Source organism: Polyodon spathula, chromosome 14 (genome assembly GCF_017654505.1).
Source record: "Polyodon spathula isolate WHYD16114869_AA chromosome 14, ASM1765450v1, whole genome shotgun sequence".
In the NCBI taxonomy this organism is placed as follows: Eukaryota; Metazoa; Chordata; class Actinopteri; order Acipenseriformes; family Polyodontidae; genus Polyodon; species Polyodon spathula.
In genome coordinates, this window is record NC_054547.1 from 11,431,299 (window position 1) to 11,450,518 (window position 19,220).

The following is a 19,220-nucleotide window of genomic DNA, read 5'->3' on the forward strand; positions in this document are numbered from 1 at the left end:
CGTCAATGCTCTGCAATTCTAGTCTGTATTAACTACTTGATGGATTTTGCAGCTCTATGTCCTTTCAAAAAAGGACAAACTAAATCCGGTAAGGAATATTAACCTCTGGGAAATCATCTTCATAAGCCTCGTTCCCGTCTGCACTCCCACTTCCCTCATTGCTCTCCTCCCCTTCATCTCCCATCCCAGTGTCATCTTCATCCTCCTCGTACTCCTGTAGGAAATACACTTTGATTAGGTGACCCAGACAAAAAAAAAGTAATGTATTAATACAAACTTAAATTATATGTCTTCTAACCAAATTAAGAGTATGGGTTTCTAAATCCAGATAGTGCCAAGATGCTTACATGTTCACTGTGCACTGGCTGTTGCCCAACACTTTGTGAGCATTTGCTGCAAGCTGAAGTTTCTAGTGAAGTATACCTGCTCTTCTCCTTCATCATTCTCGTCTTCCTCTGTGTCACTGTCTGTGTCGATCACAATGACATCATGCTGCTTTTCCTCCTGAGAGTCTTGGGTGTTCTGCTCTGGAAGGGGTGGGACCATGTCTGCACAGACCGACTGAAACGTGTGACTGTCCTCTGGGAGAGTGTACACCTCTTCAATAACCAGCTGCAAAAAAATAATAAATAAAAGCACAGGACTGAGGGGGCAGACTCACTCAATGCTGTAAGTAGTAACACAGATTTAAATTCAACATACACAGCATAATCAATCAACTACAGTTTGCCAGGCACAGGCAGATACCATACACAATAAATGTGTTAAATTATTTTTGCAGAACTCCTGTGTGAGATCTGATGTTACCTGTCCAGATTCTTGGGATTCCTGGCCTTCTATTGGAGTTTCTATTTCAATATCAGTGCTCTCTGCTATGACTTCCTCCTTAAAAGATATCAAAAGTTGAAAAAAAAAATTCCAGACTTAAATCCAAGGTCTAGGCAGATGTCAGATTCTGAAAACAATTGTGGGCTATGCTACTATTAAAAGAAAGTCCACATCGTTTACAGCAACTTCATTTCTCAACCTAAAGGTGGAATATTTCCTGCTACGTAAAAATATATTGCTCCCGCTAGACTGAGATTCAGCTGCGTTGAGACACACCTCGGGACCAACTCTCTGAATGATTCGCAGCTTCTTTGGAAGAGGTTGATCACCAGTTTCCTCCTGCACTGGCTCTGTGACATCAGTTGTGTTTTCATCTTCCTCTTCACGAGGCCGCTTGGACAACAAAGAGCTAGGTGTAGCTGAAACTACAACAGAATGTAGTTTAACCACATAGATCTGCACCGCTGTGTTTAAACCTCAACATTTAAAAACGTAAATATTTTATAGCAGTGCACCATAGCATCTATTCAATCTTGGTATGGGCAATTGGGGTGTATGTTGTGTTCAGTAATAGCTCTGCTAATTCCATGTTTGTTGAAACACACATCCTTCACTCCCCCATATCCAGGTCATAAAAGTACTGAGCAAATCAAACGCAAATTTAGAAAAAGTAAGCACCAACCTGTGCCGAAAACAGCAGTGGAGGTGGAAGGCCTGTCGACTTGGGTGCTCTGCACTGCCTCCACCATGGCAGGGGAGGGGGCTGGGGCTGGGGCTGGCTCCTGACTGGTTGGCTCGATCTGTGGCAGGGTCTGTTGGGTGGGCTGTACGAAGGCTGTGGTTTGATTCTGTTGTTGCTGCTGCACTGTATGAATGGGCTGGGACAGGGCAGTCTGAACACTGGGGCTTGTAGAGCGAATTGATCCGCTGGCACTGCCAAACACAGTGACATGTTCCACTGGGCTTTCAGACTGCACGGCTAAAAAACACAGTCATAACCTCAGCACAAAAAACAGATAAAAAAAGTTTACTTATTTAAAAACACACCATCTTCACAATATGGTTTCTAAATCATAATTGCCTTACACTTACCTTCCTGTGTCTCCACCTGAGTTGTTGGCATGACAGTGGCTGTGGGAGTGGTGGTTGGTGGGGTGATCATTGGACGGATGCTGGCTCTCGGAGTGGGCTTGTTACCAGGAATGGCAGCAGCTTTACTAGGCGTTGGAACCAGAGGAGTAGGCTTAATGTTGGCTGTAGGTGGCTCTGAAGAGCTAGCACTAACATTGGAATAATATTTAACCAGGTCAGTGTTTGCGCAAAAGTATCATTTCAGACATTAAACAATAACAAATATAAAAAAGAACAAACAAGCCACAAGGCAAATGTTCTAAGTTATTACATTATTCAAAAATAATAAAGCTTACCTTCCCCTATCAACAGAGGCAGGTGTGGTTTTCAGTGAGATTTGTCTCTGCTCAGTTTGCCTTTGCTGGTCTTGAGCCTGAGAAAATAAAATTAGGAAGAGACTATCTTTTGGTCCATTCCCAAAGCCTATATATTTTTAAAAACTAATGCAAAAGGACCAAAGTGAAAACAAGACCCCCACCCCCCCCCCACCCAATCCAATAAGAGCGCACCTGTCCTCCGCTCCAACCAAACCTGCCTGAAGTGCAAGTTCACATTACAGGTAGTCAGTCACCAACACCTCCTTCATATTACTACTGTACCTTGCTAGGTGTTTCTGGGGGCTCATCCCTTGGCTCATGGTGCCTCTCCTGCTGATCACGCAGCTCTCTCTCCAGACGGCAGATCCTGCCTTCATACTGTGATTTCAGGGCACTCATTCGCACCTCCTGCTCCTCCCTGTGCTGCTTCAGCTCATCGTTCTCTTTTGACAGCTGCTCCTTTGCACCTACAACAGGAAAAGGTCAGATTCATTTCAAGCAAAAAGTAAAACTAAGCAGGCCTGCAAAAACATAGTAACAGAGCACAGAACAAAAATTTAACATATTGCAAATTTGTACAAGCTATGCCTTAAATAAGCTAACCAAATGAACAGTTAAAAATCATACCAATAAGCTGGTTTATCTTTTGCTTTGCCCCCATGAATGCCTTCTTGGTCTTCTCCTCTTTCTCTGTCATTTGCTGGCGCAGCTGCTCCTCCTGGGCGGATTTCTCCTGAAGGTCCTGGCGCAGTCGGCTCAGCTCTGGCTGCAGTTTGGAGAGCTGCTCCTGGACGCTCTTCACCTCAGCCTCATGCTCACTAGCCAGCTGAAATCACGAGATGATGAGAGCCATTATAAAACCCACAATGAATAAACATGTAACAAAAACAAATTGAAAAAAAATCACCACACTGCAGAAACAAGTTTGCACATCCCCAAATCTCACAATTTAGGCACTGACCCTTCGCAGTCCTTTCGGACCAGGTCAGATATTACTTATTTTCCCTTTCCAGTCCAACATCAAATAGACGTCAAGAACAGGTCACTAGTCGTTTTTTCACAGGAAAAAAGCTGAGAAAAGATTTCCATGGCCAAGCAAGACAGATAGGAACACCCCCCCCCCCCATCCAAAAAAAAGGGGGGTGTATCTGAGCAATGCACATAGCCCCTGCACCACAGAGACAACACTGACACAAAGATAGCTGCTTCCACATCCAGCGCTCAAAGAATATCAAATTTGCAGAGCTTTTTGAGATGTTATAGTAATAAAATAATGACTTGGATCACATTATTGAGGAGTTTGGTGATAAAATGAGTGATCAGGAGAGGATTTATCAGTATGCACGACTATGAAAAGGTATGTGAAAAATACAGCGAACAAGGGGTGGGGCTTGGCTGGAGATGCAGTACTGATGTATTTTTGCTATTCAGGACCTTTTAAACCTGTTTTACTCAGAAAAAAGAAATTTAAACAGCGTGTGTTAAAATCAATTGGACCCGAAGCGCCTGACAAGCGCTGAATAAACGGACCACCAAGGGTTAACTTTTTTTTTTTTGATAAAACTCCAAGGGTTCTTCAATGTTGGCCAAGTAAACGTGTCACACCTTCTGCAAATTTTCAACCTCTCCCTCCAACTCCTTGACTTTAGTCTCTGCTTGACCAAGAGAACTTTTTAGATCCTGAATTTCTTGGGCAGATGCCTGCTGGGCCTCCTGCTCAATGATGGGCTTAGCAGCAGCTTCAGTGACCAACTGAAAAGATACAAAATCAGTTAAGAGACTGAAAAAAGGTTTTCCAATCTATATGAAAATGTTTTAACTGGTTCTAGAGATTAAAACACACACTACACCCGACTACTTTGCAAGAAACTGGGGCAGACTACATCCACGGATAAGGAACAGTAACAGATTCATCTGTTACAATACAATTAGACAGTTCAAAATATTGTAATTTTTCCCTGTTCCCAGGCATGTTAACCAAAGATCTAATCTGAAGGAGGACACCACAGTAATTGTTAAAAACATTCACTAGTTTCTGCATCTTGACTCCAAACTAAACACTTAATAAGGTCTGGTCCAAGTGACACATTAAAATTACAGCAAGATCAAAATGTGCCCTCGAACAAATTCAGCCAAGGCTTTGATTAAGTAACAAAATCACTGCAGTTTAAGCAGATTTCTGTTCCACAGCAGGGCAGTGACTTGTTTTAAAAATATGGAACAGTGTCCAAATACATTTCAAAATAGGGACTTTGAATTTGTGGCAACTCCTTCACATACCTTGTCATGCTGTGCTTTGAGCTCTTCATACTGAGTCTTGTACCTGCGGCCAATCTTCTTCACCTGCATGATGGTCTTTGCCTTCTCCTGGATATCCAATGCTTTAGCTTCTAGATCTTTCTGCAGTGTCTCTTTTTCAGCACAGACTTTACCAAGATTCTCCCTCAGACTACTGACTTGGCTCTGTGCTGTGGACACGGATGCATGCAACCTAAAATTAAAATTAAAAAAAAGTCAGCCCACAACCTTCACTTTTGAAGTTCTATACAACTATGTAGCAATGTATTAGTTAGCCCCTGTAGTCCAGGTTGCTCTGCATGTTAAAGGTCAACCTTGCAATATCAGTCTTCAGTTTGCCAGTTTCTTCAGTCAGCTGTTGAATGCGCTTCAGGTGGGCCTCCTTCTCTGAATGGAGCTTCTTGTACTCTTCAGGATCAGCATCTTTCTGTTGGCTTAGCAGGTGCTACAAATTAAAAAAGGAACAGATCGTTACAGGAAATCCACAGACAAGAGGAACATGTTTGTTATACAGCGGCATATGTACACAGAACAGTATCACAAATGATGAGAGCGTATTCTACACTTACCTGTGTGCGAGTTTTCCAGCGTTTGATATCCTCTTCCAGCAGCTTCTTCTCTGCCTGAAGCATCCCACTTTTTTCACTCAGCTCTGCATTGGATTCCTGTATTGGCATTATATCTGCTTCTAGCTTGCGCACCTGATAATCCAACACAACCAAAGTGAGTGCACTATTCAGAACAAACACGTGCAGAGAGAGACAGAGAGTCCTCACTTAAACTCAAAATCCACAAAACAAATCAGTTGTGTTGTAGTAGATGTTCTCAACAAGGCTTTTTTTTTTTTTTTTTACTCGAATGAAGTAGCGAGTGAAGTGACCCGATATACTTACTTTAGCCTGTGTCTGCTGAAGTTCCTGCTCCAATCTCTCCCTCTCCTCCCGCAGCATCTTATTAGTCTCCACAAGGACGTTCATGGAATCAGTCTTCTTCATGAGAGCATCGTGCTGAGCTAGAGTCTTAGCTGTTACCTGCAACATGAGGTAAGTAAATTATCTTGGCTGAAATGCCAGGTAGACATTTTTAAAGGGGCATGCGTAAATAAAACTGTTCACAATCCAATGTAATCAAGATTTTTTGGGGTATGACGAAAACCTTTATATCTGACCATATGCTAAGACAACACGTTGGAAGTAGTGCTGGATTTGAACAAAACAGAAAATGTTTACAGCTTTCATACAGACAATGCAACACTTTACTCACAGACATACTGATCAACAAACATTACTCTAGTCTAATCTGTCATCCCAACTAGAGCACAGTCAAGTCTAAAGTCACATTAAAAACAATACTACTATGACCGCTACAGCTGTATAGACCAGCAGTGCGCAAACTTTTTATATGCTGACCCCCTCCTCTTACTTTGCATACATTTTGTTGCGCACCCCCCCCAGATTTAACCACCAAAAAGTCCAGGATTTACCTAAAATGCATAAATGGTAACAAACAAGTTTTCAAAACTGTACTTTGATTCTGAAAAACATTATTGTTCAGCAATTAAGTCTGAAGCTATATAAGCCCATTGAAGCGCTTGATTTGGCATGCTGCAGAGCTGCTGTTACACTCTTCCCCACCTCCTCTGCATACTAAAATGTCAAACAATGAAAACATTTCAAAACTTAATGTGTTTGTTGACATTTATGTATTAAGCTAAATCATAACTTATTTAGTTAAATCTAGGAAGAAAACTGCACAATTTACATTAAATCCGAGAAAAACACAGTTCACTGCAGTTTCACCAACACTGGCCACTTCAATCATTTCTCCGGTTCTACAAGTTCTAAAATAATAGTCAGTGTCTCATTTGAAAGGTAATAACTTGGACTAATTACCTGTAATTTATGTATTTAAAATACTTTAACCTTAAAATATATAATTTTTACAATAACACACTTTGCACCCCACTGGTATAGACTATATATAAATATTTAATGCTACCTTAGACAGCAGGGAATTACGGTAATCTTCTGGTCAATGCAGAGATGTACATGTGTAAACCTGAGATTATACCTGTGCTTTCTCCCGCTCTGCATTCAGACTATCCTGCAGTTCCTTAAGCTCCCTTTCCAGGTGCTCAACTCGCTGCCGGTGACGCAAACTCTCCACCTGAGCCACTTCGTACCTGGTCTCTGAAATCTCCTTCTCCCGGCGGACAAACCTTAAAACAGAAAAGGGTGGAATTTGTTAGCTATCACAACGAATCTACAAATCAGCTACAAGCAAGCGACTCTGAAGCTGTATTTCAACATTCTGTTGCCCTCAAAACTTGAGCGAAATATATACACCACTGCTGAATGAGTAGTTCTGTAGTCTAAAAATGTAAGAGCGATGCATGTTATTCTACTGCAACTGACCTAAGAATCTCGAGGATCTGCTCGTGGGATTTTCCTTCCTCACTCAGGGAGATGTTCAGATTGCTCTCCTGGGTAACTTGCTGTACAGAGGCCACCATCTTATTGCCTAGGCTTTCTACCTGTTCATGTAGCAGATTGTTCTGCTTCTGTAGATCCTCACAACGAGATGCCAGCTTGGACACCTCATCCTACCAAAAAATAAAGATTAACAAATTCAAAGTACAGACAAAAACACAAGAGTGGATTGTAGTGCATGCCCATATAAGCAAACGGCAGCATAAAAACTTTCACGTTACCTTCAGTATCCTTTCTTGCTCCTCCCAGGATGTCTTGCCCTCCACAAGTTGTGCCTGGGCTCTCTGTGCTTTCACCTCCAGATCCTGCTGCATCTGGGAGGTCTGAGATACTTGCTTCTTAGCTGCGTGGAGGGCCTCCACATCAGCAGCATGCAGCACCAGCTCACGCTCATATTTATTCTGGGACTCCGTAGCTAGCTTAGCCTTCATAATAAAACATAATTAAAAAAAAAAAAAAAAAAAAAAAAGACATCTTTGAAAGAATTCAGCCTTTTATTGGGTGCGGCATAGTTAGCCAGTGCAAAGCTTTACAGAACAGCTGCTGTGTGGCGCCAGTATTCTAACATGTTTTGCCACTGCATTTTACACACCTGCAGCAGGCTGTCCTGAGTGGCTGCCTGCTCATGTGCAGAGGCTACAGCTGCCCTCTGAAGGGCATCCTGGAGCTCTGCCTGGATGTTGTACAGGTTTTTCTTCATCTCAGACATCTGCAAAAAGGGAAAACTGATTAAATTAAAAAGTATGTACTTGATTTTCAGTTTAATTATTTGTTTCCTGTACCTATTTTAAGTTATTTTTGGATCTTTAAGATAAGACAGAAGCACTGCTGATTTTTCATTACCTGCTCTTCCAGATTCACAATGGCTTTGCACTTCTCCTCCCGCAGGTCCTGTTTTTCCTTCTCTGCTTCAACCAGTTTCTTCTCCAGTTGCAGCTGATACTCATGAGACTCCTTCAGGCGAGCCTCAATAGTGGTGCGAGCTTCATCAGTTACCTAAGACGACAGGACTTAGGACATTTACCCAAAGACAGCAGATCCAAACCAAGGTGTATGCTTCGAAGCTTGTTTCCTCCAACTCATTTTTAAACTGTAGCCAGAACAGCGGCTTACAGTTTCACCTATTGGTTCTTTCTATCCACAGTAGGAAAAAATTACCCGAATGAAATTGAATAAATTGTTGTGTATAAAAATGGTTTAACAGAGCTATTTGGACAGCGAGACTAAAGATCAATAACCCCACCTGTTTCTCCTTGTTCAGAGACTCCTCCAAACTGAGCACCATGGACCTGTACTGCTCAACATTGCTGGTGGATGTTTTCAGGCGCTCCCTCAGGTCATTGCTCTGTTCCTCTGCCTGCCTGAGGAGAGTGCAAAGATCCTCAAGGTCCTTCTCTGCACCCTGGGGTCCTAAAAAAAAAAAATAAATAAATCAAACCATGTCAACTGCATTATTTATAGATTTAAAATAAAATTGGTGCACACTGACAAAGGACTGAGATTTATCACTTTTAAACTCCTTTTCAGTTTGTAGCCCTGATTCCCCCTACCCCCCCACCCCCCACCCCACAAAACCAACTGCCTACACTTTACTGAAGTGTTGCATGATATTGGAGATACTGGTCACCCAGACCTACTTGCTATGGTCTTAGAAATGCACTATTGTATGGAGCCCCTCACATTAAAATGATTGTACAACTATGGCCGAATATCAGGACAGGACAATACCAGCTGTCCATTGGTTGTGGTAAATGTGCCTCATTCTACAAAATCTTCAACCACAGTACTTAATAGACCTGATCTGTTCTACACTGCCATTACATACCACATCTTTTAAAGATCAATACAGTTTAATTTACGTAACTACATTTCTTCAGCTGTTCTAATGGAAAGAAAACATTAAAAAAAAAAAAAACAGCTTATACTTTGGATGAGTCTGACTTGTCTACATATATTGTGGTTTATTTAATAAACTCAACGTATAAAACATTCAAGAAAAGTTTTAGGATTATCCATGTTAAATTAAGTTGGTATCATAAGACTTAAAAGAAAACCCTGCATTTATACTAGGAGCAAATTAAACCAACAGCTTCCTTAGAACAAACAGTTCAGGGAAATCCACCCAAAAACACACAGGCCTACCAAAACTACTTATAAAAGTATGGCAACCCAGTTATATTTCTGGAACACTATTAAAAAAAAAAAAAAAAAAATCTAAATTGAAATTAACTCAACAGCATAACATCAGATCAGCAGCAGAAGAGGCTGTGTATCTGTAGTTCATTACCTTTAGTGCCAGCTCCTTGTGACACCTGTGATGCTAGCTGGGATTCAGAATTGCTGATCTGCTGTCTCAGCGTAGCAATCTCCTTCTCTGCAGTTTTCAGAAGCTCCTTGGTTTTGAGGTGCATGGCTCCTTGTGTTTCAAGCTGCTGCTTAGCTTCTAGCAGCTGCAACTGTGACAGACATTCACATTTACATAAACTTCCATACCAGCGCCACAGGCATTTTCCAATTGATAAGAGCACAGAGCTACTTTGTTTATGCATACCTTACGTGTTTACTGTTTGAAATGAAAACAAAATTACCGCAAGTAATAAGTTCTGAAATGCAAAACAAAAAGTTTCCTTTTTATGTTCTCTTTTTTTTTTTTTGTTTGAGATCAGAAAACTGGAAGTCAGCTAGCACTTACATCCTGGTTTCTGCCAAGTAAGTGTCTCTGCTCCACCTCATACTCCAGCTTGTTTTTTAGCTGGATAATTTCCCTCTCTTGTTTCTCAATCTGGTTGTTAAGTCGCTGTTTGGTCTCTGTCTCTGAGCGATCCAGCGTCACCTAAAAAAGTATACACAATTAAGGCATGTAGGTCTTCACCGGACTTGATTTGTGAATGTATTAAACGATAGGTTGCACTGTCAAAAGGAGGTAGTTAAATTGCTTATACAGCGGTTTAACATCATAAACAACCAAGTTTTAACCTGCCACGGGTTACAGGGATGGTTCTACTTGCAAAGGCAAGTCTTACATCTAAAAAGCTTGGGCCTCCTACCTGAATGGACTGGAGATTAGTTAACAGCAGGTTCTGCCCCCTCTGTTCCGCAAGAATACATTCCTTCTCTTGATAAAGCCTTGATTCCACCAGCTTCAGCATATCCCTTTCCTTTCTCATGTTTTCACCTCTGACCTACAGGATGACAGGAAAAAAAGTGTCACAAGTCTACTTCCACTTGCCTTGCAGGCTGTGCAACATGTACAATGACAGAGTAAGGATATTTAAATTTTGTTGGAGCCTACATTCGATTTCCATAGCTCTTACCTCGGCTATAGCCAGCTTCTCATTGGCAGCACGGAGATCCTGGGTCATGGTGTGGATGATCTGCTCCTGTTTCTGGGTAGTGGCGGACAGCTTTTGACACTTCTCCCTTATTGATGCAATCTCACGTCGGTATCCATCAACATTATCCTGCAGCATCTCATAACTAACAGGAATGAAAATATAATGTATGCAATCTCTTTTGCAGAGGGATCCCCTCCCCATCAAACCTTCTGAGCAACAGTCTTGGTTATATTTTAGCAGCAATTCCAGTGCTTACCGCTTGGAAGCAAACTCCAACTGGGTGGATACTTTGGTGTTCTGAGAACGCAGTTCAGTGACTTGCTCTTGCAGCTTCTCGCAATGTTCATTGAGGATTTTATCATTTTCAGCTTTCTCCTTCTTGTTCATTGAAAATACTTCTTGTAGCTACATAAGACATAAAAGTTGTGGAAGAAAACCATTCAATATCTTGTGCAATATTATACATTATCCAACAAGGCAAAAATATGTAAGTATTATAGTGATCTCTGGTGGCCCCATTGAGCTAAGTTAAAGTTATTTTTTGAAGTTAGATTCCTATTGCATGTATTTAGCAAAATCAGAGCAGCCACAACCACTCAGCTTTAACTCCCAAATTCTCTTGCAAACTGCACAACATGATATCTATTGTACAATGAGACACCCTAAACGCACAGATATGTTGCATGTTAAAAAATGTTCATTCTCTACATGCATGTGCAAAAAGACAGATTTAACACATTATAAAAATAAACACACAAAACACAACAAATAAAGTCATAAATAAAGGAACACTTGTTTAGGGAGGTTTAAGCTTTTCACAGCAACTAAGGTAGCAATACCAATACCCTGCCTTAACTTCGCCCAAAAATGCAGCAAAGAAGGTAATGCCAATGAATACCTGTTTAAGTGCTGCCCTAGCTTCGACCAACTCAGTTGACTGTAATGTGGACATCTGAGCTGGGGTGGACACTGTTGGAGTAACTCCAGGAGAGCGTCGAGGAGTGGAGGTCAGAGCAATCTCCTCTGAAATACCTGGACATACAAAGTACACATCAGACTACAAACCGTAGTGAATGTTATAAGCAATGGGCCATACAGCACCACAACAGTATCTCCAATCCATCAAAATTAAGCAATTGTGGGTCATTTTAAAAAGAGATTGCATGGATTATGATGCTTTTCAAAGACACAAGCACTCACTCTGCGTAGGGAAGGAGACTCCTGTGGTCTGTGCCAGCAGGATGCGGTACATGTCACGCTGGCGTACGATGGACTCCACCAGCTGCATTTGGTGGTTGCGGCCGTCCCGAAGTCGTTCCAGCTCACTTAGGGCTTTCTCCAAATTCAACTGCAGCTCTGCAACCCTGTCAAATGAATATAAAACCCATACTTATCAGAGACAGATATTCCTGCAATGCACAAGTAGGAATCAGATAAAAAGATTCTATTATAAAACACGTTTCAACAGATCCATACTTTGAAGATGTGGTTTCTTGCTCTTCCTTCTCCCGTGTCTCTCCAAGTTCTCTCAATGCCACTAGAAGGCGCTGGTTCTGCTGCTGCAGTTCCTCAATATTGCGATAGGTGACAAGGCGCTGAGATATGACTTCAGAGGAACTGCTGATGTCAGCAGAGCTCACCTCTTCATCAGCATCATCGCGGATCACATGGTTCCCTCTTGCCTCCTCCAGCTCGATCAACAAAACTCTAATCTGAAAAATAAATGACAGTTCAGACCACATAGAATGGTGAGAGGCTACATCACAAGCACATCAGTCTTTTCCTTTGTTATTAACATTGAAAATATACAAGCCTATCTACCTGTTGAGACATGTCAGTCAGCTGGAGCTCACATCTTTGGTTGTCCCTCTCTAGCACAGAGGAACGCTTGTTAGCCTCATCAGTACCTTTCTGGAGTCTGTGAATTTCCTGAATTGGAAACAAAAACATCAAAGTCAGAATTACTGAATTTAGCATGATTCCCACAGCCAAAACGACTAAAGATCCTTTTAATATGACGCCATACCTTCATAGCCTGCTCTAGTTTATCAGAAAGACTGGCAACAGACTTCTGCAAGCGCTCATACTCCTCACGCTGGCGTTTCAGGATAGGAGCCTTGGCCTCAACCTCCTGTACAATCTCATCCAGGTACTTGTTAACACGTTTGATCTCCAGTTTTTCCAACAGCAACTGATCCTGAGATTCCACATAAGCATTGTAGAGCTGCAAGAAGACAGAGTGAAAAATCAATACAAGTAGCTAAAGCAGCATGGGCTTGGTAAATGTTTTGTTTTGAAATATTTCATACCTCTGTCAATTTCATTCCAGGTTTTACTATTTTTGATACAGCTGCTGCAGTGTGAGACATCGTTGTTAACTCTTCCTCTGTCAGTGCAGCCACACCTGAAAAACAAATATATACACATTTAATTTAGGTATGCAATTCTAGTATATGTGTTTTAATCCAAAGATGTAAATATTCCCCTTTTGACATTTGTCATTACCAAGAAGCTGCTCAGTGCCATTTTCAATGCAAATACATTTTGCACAACAATGAAGAGTGGGGAATGCTCGAGCAGATGATAAAGTGAATCCTGAATCATGCTTTACCTTTCCGTTTAAACGCAGAGAGCAGGTCATTAGCATTATCCAGCTCTTTCTCCAAATTAACAATCTTTTCTTTTAGCTCTGCTTCCATGCTTTCTTTGGCGGCCTCTATTTCTGTCTGCCGTTGTTCAGTCACTTTGTTGGCTGTTAAGGGAAAGAAAAAGCAGTTGATACTGTGAAGCAGTCATCTTTAAATTCTTGCAGTGCTACTTACTACTACTGCTTTACTATCCTCGGGTTCCTACCTTGTTCAGCCTCCTTTAGCAGCTTGTGGAGCTCCTCCACTGCCCTGGTTAGCTCACCAGCCTTGGACTCAGAATCTGCTGCTGAGCTCTGAAATAAGAGTCAAATTAATAGTCTGTCTACAGTATGGTTTGTTACAGTAGTTTTCAATTTTCATTTCCCAACAATCATGTGTTAGACATAAGGCTGAGGCAACGCATTGTATCAGAAGCATGTGCAGTTTTGTATAAAAGGGTTTAAGCAAAGAAAGGCTTTTTTTTTTTTTTTTAATTAAATTTGGAATAGGCCATTATTTTTAGCACTAAAACGCAGAGCTTCTCTGCTCCCCTCAGGTCTGAATCTGCATGTGACTGAGCTTACCTTCTCCACCCTGCCCTGCCCCCTGCGAGTGTTTACTGATGGGATTGGATCTGTGCAGGAGTTGAGAGTTGTGCTAGAATTACAAATACTGTAATCAACTGAGCGACAGTGCCTTTTGATGTTTCACAATTGTTTTCCAAAGTATGACGGCACGAAAGAAGAAAAGAAAGTAATGTTTGGGATACTGCAGTAACATATCTAATTTGCGTGACCATTTAGATTCAGAGGCTGCGCTATCCTTTAAAAAATGTACATTTGTAAAAGCATACCATCTCAAAATCTGTCTTTTCAACAACATCTGCGTTTTTACATATTTTATCAACAGTTACATTATTTTCCAGTGTAACTATTTCAGAGTAACGACGTTAACATGCAAAACAGTACACAGTATAAATAATGGTAGTAGAAATAGACAGACAAACTTACCATGAAACATTTTCTTTGTAGAACATGTACCAATGTCTCTGCGGGTAGCTGCCAACATCATAACTACTTACAGTTTTCCTGTTTAAAAGTTCTTTAAATTTTCATTTTAGCACCCAAGTCAAAAAACTACCTGTGCGCTTTCCAAATCAGAGTCTTAATAAAGCCTCCACTGAAATTGTCATGTTAGATGATCCTCATGTAAATGAGTTTGCTGGTCTACTCTGTTCTGACACTCACCAAAAACCCCGTTCTGCGGGTACACAAGATACAGGTATCGTAATTGCAATTGCTGAAGGTTTTGCGGAAGCAGGAAAGATAACGGAATAAAAACCCTGCGGGCCTCACCCATGGTCTTTGAGCATGTGTTTTACTTGTCCAACTTCTTGGCTGCGAGTCAACAGGTAAGATGATCAGATACAGAATAGTGAATCGCTACCAGGAACGTGCACAATGCTATATGGGATACAGAGACCTCCTCAGGGTTGTTTATTTATTTATTTTAAAAGAGGATGCAGGGAGTAGTGGAACCATTTTTACGCGTTTCATTGCACAGAACTACTTTGTAATACAGTCTGACGTCACATATCCTACTGTCACATAACCTCCCTAATCAATTAACCGCCTCACTAAATAAATAATTAAAAGTAGGCTACAAGAGTAAAGGCATTGGCAGAAAATGCAGCCTCTGCGATAGAAACAGAAAACGTTATAGCAAGAGAGGCAGACTGTATGCGAGTGCCAGTCAGTTGTGTGTAGCAGTGACGTTTCAATACACAAGTTGAGAAAGCTTTTTTTTGTGCAGTGAGTTTATATTATGGCGGGCATGTTTGCAGATACTGGCAGTGTGTTGTAGCTTTTAAATGCATTTGAATTAAACAAAGCAAGCTTCATAAAACGCAATGCTTACTGGACGTTTGTTTAAAATAGCTGAAGCACCGTTCAATCTGAGCTGCTTATCGGCTGTTGGCAATGTCAAGAAAGAGCACAACGTAGTGACAGATATTAAGAAAGCAGAACCTGGGAACCAGGGACTTCTAGAGTTAAGCCATCAGCTGCAGGTTTCTGTACGTTTACCTTTTTTATTTTTTTTTATTACTTATAGCAAACCGCATAGCAACACTGTATTTGTAGCCTAATTAATCTTGTTTATGTTTGCTTACTTTTAAAGCAAAAATGTCCCCATGTTTACAGCTGTTTGTGTGTTGTTTTTGTTCACTAACCTATTTATGGATGTGGAAATGCTTTTTCTATAGATGTTCGCAAACCCAACTTTCACATATCCCAGTCCACATGAGGTTGGATATGCGACGTTGTACTGTATTAACAAAATTATTGGATAGGGATGAAAAGGGGAAATGTTGTCTTTTACATCTGCGTTAGAAACGCACTGCTGGTATTGTCTGCGTTTTATTAACCCTTTCAGGACCAAGCATTTGGTCCAGGACCAGCTGTTTTTGGCTGTAGTTGACTCTCGTCCTACAAAAATTCACTAAAAATCTTCTTTACAGTAGCAATTTATCTTGCAAATGGTGTCATTTTTTTCAGAACACACAGGGGAACATTATAATCAGTACTAAGGAGAAAAAAAAATGTACGACATTTAATTCATGAAATAGTATCTGCTTATATCCACTTGATTCTTTATTTATAAATGTTGTAAAAACATTAAAACACGAGACAATTTTATTAGAACATTTATTCCAAGTCAAATACATCAGATTTACAGCATTTTCCCTTTGATAGTGTGTTTCAAAACTGCACTACAAAGTTAGGAGGCCCTGTATGTCGAAAAAACGAAGTGCATTTTTTATTGTGTTTACACGATCCCGGTCCTTAAAGAGTTAATGTCCTGCCTAGTTTTTCTCTTGATTGATTGTTACACTGACCGTTTATGGATTTAAACTGAAACAACTGGAACAAAATCACCACAAATAAGGTTTATATTTATATACATGTGTGTGTGTATGTAATATATATATACATATATATATATACACACACACACACATATATATTAGTTTTCATATAAATACTACTGTACATATAATCAGTTTAATATGCATAATAGTTTTTAAAGCGTTACATAAAATGTTTCACAGCTCGACATATTACTGCTTTTTTTGGTTGTTTTCTTAACCCTTTCATAACATTGTTGAATCGATGCATCTGCTTTTGAAGAAGGATAGACAGTGAAACATTAGGCATCGCCCCAGCCTTAGACATATGTAATTACATATAAAATAATTTAAATACATAAAGACTTGCACTTGCCTTATACAGACTGGAAAGTTTTATATGTGCGTCGAGTTCATTGCGGAACCTTTCCTCCATGCTGGCCTGCTGTTCCTTTGCCTAACAAAAAAGTAATAAATTAAAGAATAATGCTGTTTTTTTGTTTTTTTTTGTATATGCAAAGACGTTTTTGTATATGTAAGAAATTACATCTTTCAATTTGCCCATCAGGTCTTCTACTTGATTCTGGAAGTTCTCACTGGATGCTTTTAGAGTGCTCACTTGCTCTTCCAGTTGGGTTACCTGAGCAAGTAAGAAGACGATACCATGAGCCGGTTATGCATCATTATACTTTCCACCCTCAACATCTGTATACAAAAAATAAATAAATAAAATAAAAAAGCTTTCCGTGTTTCTCCAAGTCAGCACGGTTTACCTCGTCCTTTTTGTTCTCCAGGTTACATTTAAGCTCCAGGATTTCATTTCCTTTCTCACGGGAGACAGAAAGCAGCTCATCAGTCTTGGCGGACAGCTCAGCATTTAGCCAGGTGTTCTGGCTCTGAAATAGCTCTTTCTCCTGCTCCAATCGCTTTTCACGGTACTGGAATAAATGCCACAAAAGCACCCTTACAGCCATTTCTGCTACAGACAAGCCAAGTACAGAACAAATTACTTTTTTTTTTCTTTTTTTTTTTAAGACAGCACAGATTTCCCACCTTGATCGAAACCTCTGAAGACTGAAGTTCATCAAGTTTCAACTGGAGTTCCATCTTTGCAGTATTTGTTTCCACAAGTTTTGTATTCAAGCGTCTCAGGTCCTCTGAAAACGAAGGGCAAGAAAACCATTACTAAACCAGTGCTGGCTTCAAGCAGCAAACCCACACAGGAAAACATTACCCAAAGCTAGTGCTGAACAGGCCCAGAGGAGGTTTAATTTAAATCAATGCCTTAAATAAAAACTTGAGCAGTTTTGCACATTTTCCATCTTATTTAACAACAATTTATTCCAATACTGTTTGCCCGGGTTTGTGAACATCTTGAAACATATCCATTAAAAAAAAATCACTGATGGATTACAATAAAGATTCTTACCACCAAGATGTTCCCCCTCCTGGGAACTTTTCTCAAGTTTTCTGACCAGTTCCCATTTTTCAGCCTCAAGTTCATCCTTAGTTATAATAAGTTGACTCTTAATAATTAAAAAAAAAAAAAAAAAAAAAAATGTTTATTTTAACTATAATGAAAAGTCATCTATTTAGATTATCACATATCCATGTCGCTTTACAATATTTAACACGGTTATGGAACGTTAAACAGCAATGCCTCTAGTGAACTAAGTTGTAAGAAATAAGTTAAATACTGAAAAGTTAATGATCCAGCGATTTAAAAATACCTGTTTTGATGAAAGACACTCTTGTGACTTTTCATATTCTTTAATCTTCTCCTTCATTGCCTTCAATTCCTCATCTGCAAAAATTGGATCAACTGAATATATGATATGTTTACCACATCAACACACCATATCATTGATGTGGTAAAATGACATATTATGTATGTGTGTGTGTGTGTGTGTGAATCCCCACCTAGCATTACCTATATGCTGCTGATTAAATGAGGTAGTTTGTAGGTACTTACTGTGCTTCTTGAGCTCCTCTTGTAGGATATGACGGTCCTGAGATTCAGACACAAGCTTATCCTGACTCTGCGCCAGTCGCTTCTCAACCTCAAAGTATTGTTGCTCTGTACAAGGAAAAGATGCATAACATGTATGTACATCTGATGCGATTAAAATGCGACGTTTTGCTATGTGTATAGGTAAGAGGTTTTTTTTGACATCACAAGTAGGCATACACTCTACTACTTATACAAAGCACATCTTAAGTATTTGAGACCTAAAACGAAACACAATCTAACATTTGTATCGCGACTGTGTATTTCGTCATTAGTAAAGTCAAATATTACAATACCTTTCTTTACCACCCATGGACCAGTATAAGCCCCAAAAGGTCAATTTGATATAAAAAAAGAACGAGGCCCGGTTGCTTCAAAACTGTATCCGAATAAATAAGACAAATACAATTTTCAAAAAGTGACAATAAAAATAATTGGACAGTAAAGGCAACCATGTATCGCCGTACTAAATTAATACCGTGCATGCATTTCCAATATTGCCTGATGATCATGGAAGTGCATTACAACACGCACTGCATTGCCGCCATAAATTTGCTTACCACTATCCACTTTAAAACGCTCGTGACGGGCTTTGAGTGCATCTATTTCTGATTGCTGGTCCAAAAGGAACTTCTCCAGCTTGTTCTGGACAGGTTTCGGGAGTTTGTTCAGCTCAGTACGCTCCAGTATCTGTTGCAGTACCGCCGCCATCTTTACCCCCTTCGAGCACTCTTGGAAAATATCACTCTACCTACTCTCGCTTTACAAGCAAGGCCGCAGGGAGCTATGGGAATTGTATTTTATTTTTATGTCATGCACGTTGTCTAGCTTGCTGCCTGGTGCTGCTTGTTGAAACGGACAGTTTAGTTGCTGCAGAGGTTGGAGTCATATGTTTTTGATATTTTGAAAATTGTGAAGATACTAATGTGAAGCTAGATAGAAATTGAATAAAATATAATGAAACATGTTTCATAGCTTTGATGAAGTGAAACTGCTTGTGGTACGAGTTATTTAATGATGTGGTGACAGAGCACATATAGTAGTATACCGGTAAATTGTACTATATATTTGGTTTTGCAAGTATCAACTATCATAACCACTGATTACAGAATCGAAACTTGATAATAATAATAATAATAATAATAATAATAATAATAATAATAATAATAATAATAATAACGATATGATTTAAGTGTAACTGGCCAAGACTGTAAACCCCAGTAAAACACTGGAATTTAAAAAGTAAATGTCTGAATGTTGTTTTGGCTAACAAACACTAACA

The 19,220-nt window shown here is 40.0% G+C and overlaps 1 protein-coding gene across 2 annotated transcripts in view; it reads right to left on the bottom strand.

Annotated features, from left to right (window-relative positions):
- LOC121327349 (nucleoprotein TPR-like) overlaps positions 1 to 18,673 on the bottom strand; it is a 25,696-nt gene extending 7,023 nt beyond the window's left edge. The window contains exons 1-41 of one of the 2 annotated variants that reach the window (XM_041271311.1): positions 18,499 to 18,673; positions 17,903 to 18,007; positions 17,661 to 17,734; positions 17,360 to 17,456; positions 16,984 to 17,087; positions 16,704 to 16,868; positions 16,478 to 16,570; positions 16,307 to 16,387; positions 13,252 to 13,339; positions 13,010 to 13,150; positions 12,708 to 12,802; positions 12,425 to 12,622; positions 12,220 to 12,327; positions 11,875 to 12,110; positions 11,599 to 11,762; positions 11,297 to 11,430; positions 10,655 to 10,803; positions 10,378 to 10,540; positions 10,111 to 10,245; positions 9,756 to 9,896; positions 9,351 to 9,519; positions 8,307 to 8,473; positions 7,907 to 8,059; positions 7,656 to 7,772; positions 7,285 to 7,488; positions 6,989 to 7,176; positions 6,645 to 6,792; positions 5,468 to 5,605; positions 5,144 to 5,275; positions 4,889 to 5,019; positions 4,557 to 4,767; positions 3,882 to 4,028; positions 2,904 to 3,102; positions 2,559 to 2,743; positions 2,256 to 2,332; positions 1,921 to 2,108; positions 1,511 to 1,807; positions 1,105 to 1,253; positions 808 to 885; positions 424 to 612; positions 104 to 214 (exon numbers count right to left, since the gene is read on the bottom strand). In XM_041271311.1, the coding sequence (XP_041127245.1) occupies positions 104 to 214; positions 424 to 612; positions 808 to 885; positions 1,105 to 1,253; positions 1,511 to 1,807; positions 1,921 to 2,108; positions 2,256 to 2,332; positions 2,559 to 2,743; positions 2,904 to 3,102; positions 3,882 to 4,028; positions 4,557 to 4,767; positions 4,889 to 5,019; positions 5,144 to 5,275; positions 5,468 to 5,605; positions 6,645 to 6,792; positions 6,989 to 7,176; positions 7,285 to 7,488; positions 7,656 to 7,772; positions 7,907 to 8,059; positions 8,307 to 8,473; positions 9,351 to 9,519; positions 9,756 to 9,896; positions 10,111 to 10,245; positions 10,378 to 10,540; positions 10,655 to 10,803; positions 11,297 to 11,430; positions 11,599 to 11,762; positions 11,875 to 12,110; positions 12,220 to 12,327; positions 12,425 to 12,622; positions 12,708 to 12,802; positions 13,010 to 13,150; positions 13,252 to 13,339; positions 16,307 to 16,387; positions 16,478 to 16,570; positions 16,704 to 16,868; positions 16,984 to 17,087; positions 17,360 to 17,456; positions 17,661 to 17,734; positions 17,903 to 18,007; positions 18,499 to 18,649 (6,000 nt within the window). In that variant the 5' untranslated portion in view covers positions 18,650 to 18,673. Of the gene's footprint in view, positions 1 to 103; positions 215 to 347; positions 613 to 807; positions 886 to 1,104; positions 1,254 to 1,510; positions 1,808 to 1,920; positions 2,109 to 2,255; positions 2,333 to 2,558; positions 2,744 to 2,903; positions 3,103 to 3,881; positions 4,029 to 4,556; positions 4,768 to 4,888; positions 5,020 to 5,143; positions 5,276 to 5,467; positions 5,606 to 6,644; positions 6,793 to 6,988; positions 7,177 to 7,284; positions 7,489 to 7,655; positions 7,773 to 7,906; positions 8,060 to 8,306; positions 8,474 to 9,350; positions 9,520 to 9,755; positions 9,897 to 10,110; positions 10,246 to 10,377; positions 10,541 to 10,654; positions 10,804 to 11,296; positions 11,431 to 11,598; positions 11,763 to 11,874; positions 12,111 to 12,219; positions 12,328 to 12,424; positions 12,623 to 12,707; positions 12,803 to 13,009; positions 13,151 to 13,251; positions 13,340 to 16,306; positions 16,388 to 16,477; positions 16,571 to 16,703; positions 16,869 to 16,983; positions 17,088 to 17,359; positions 17,457 to 17,660; positions 17,735 to 17,902; positions 18,008 to 18,498 lie in introns of those variants that run through there. The other variant, XM_041271312.1, reaches the window with a different exon arrangement.
- Between the last annotated feature and the right edge of the window lie 547 nt (positions 18,674 to 19,220).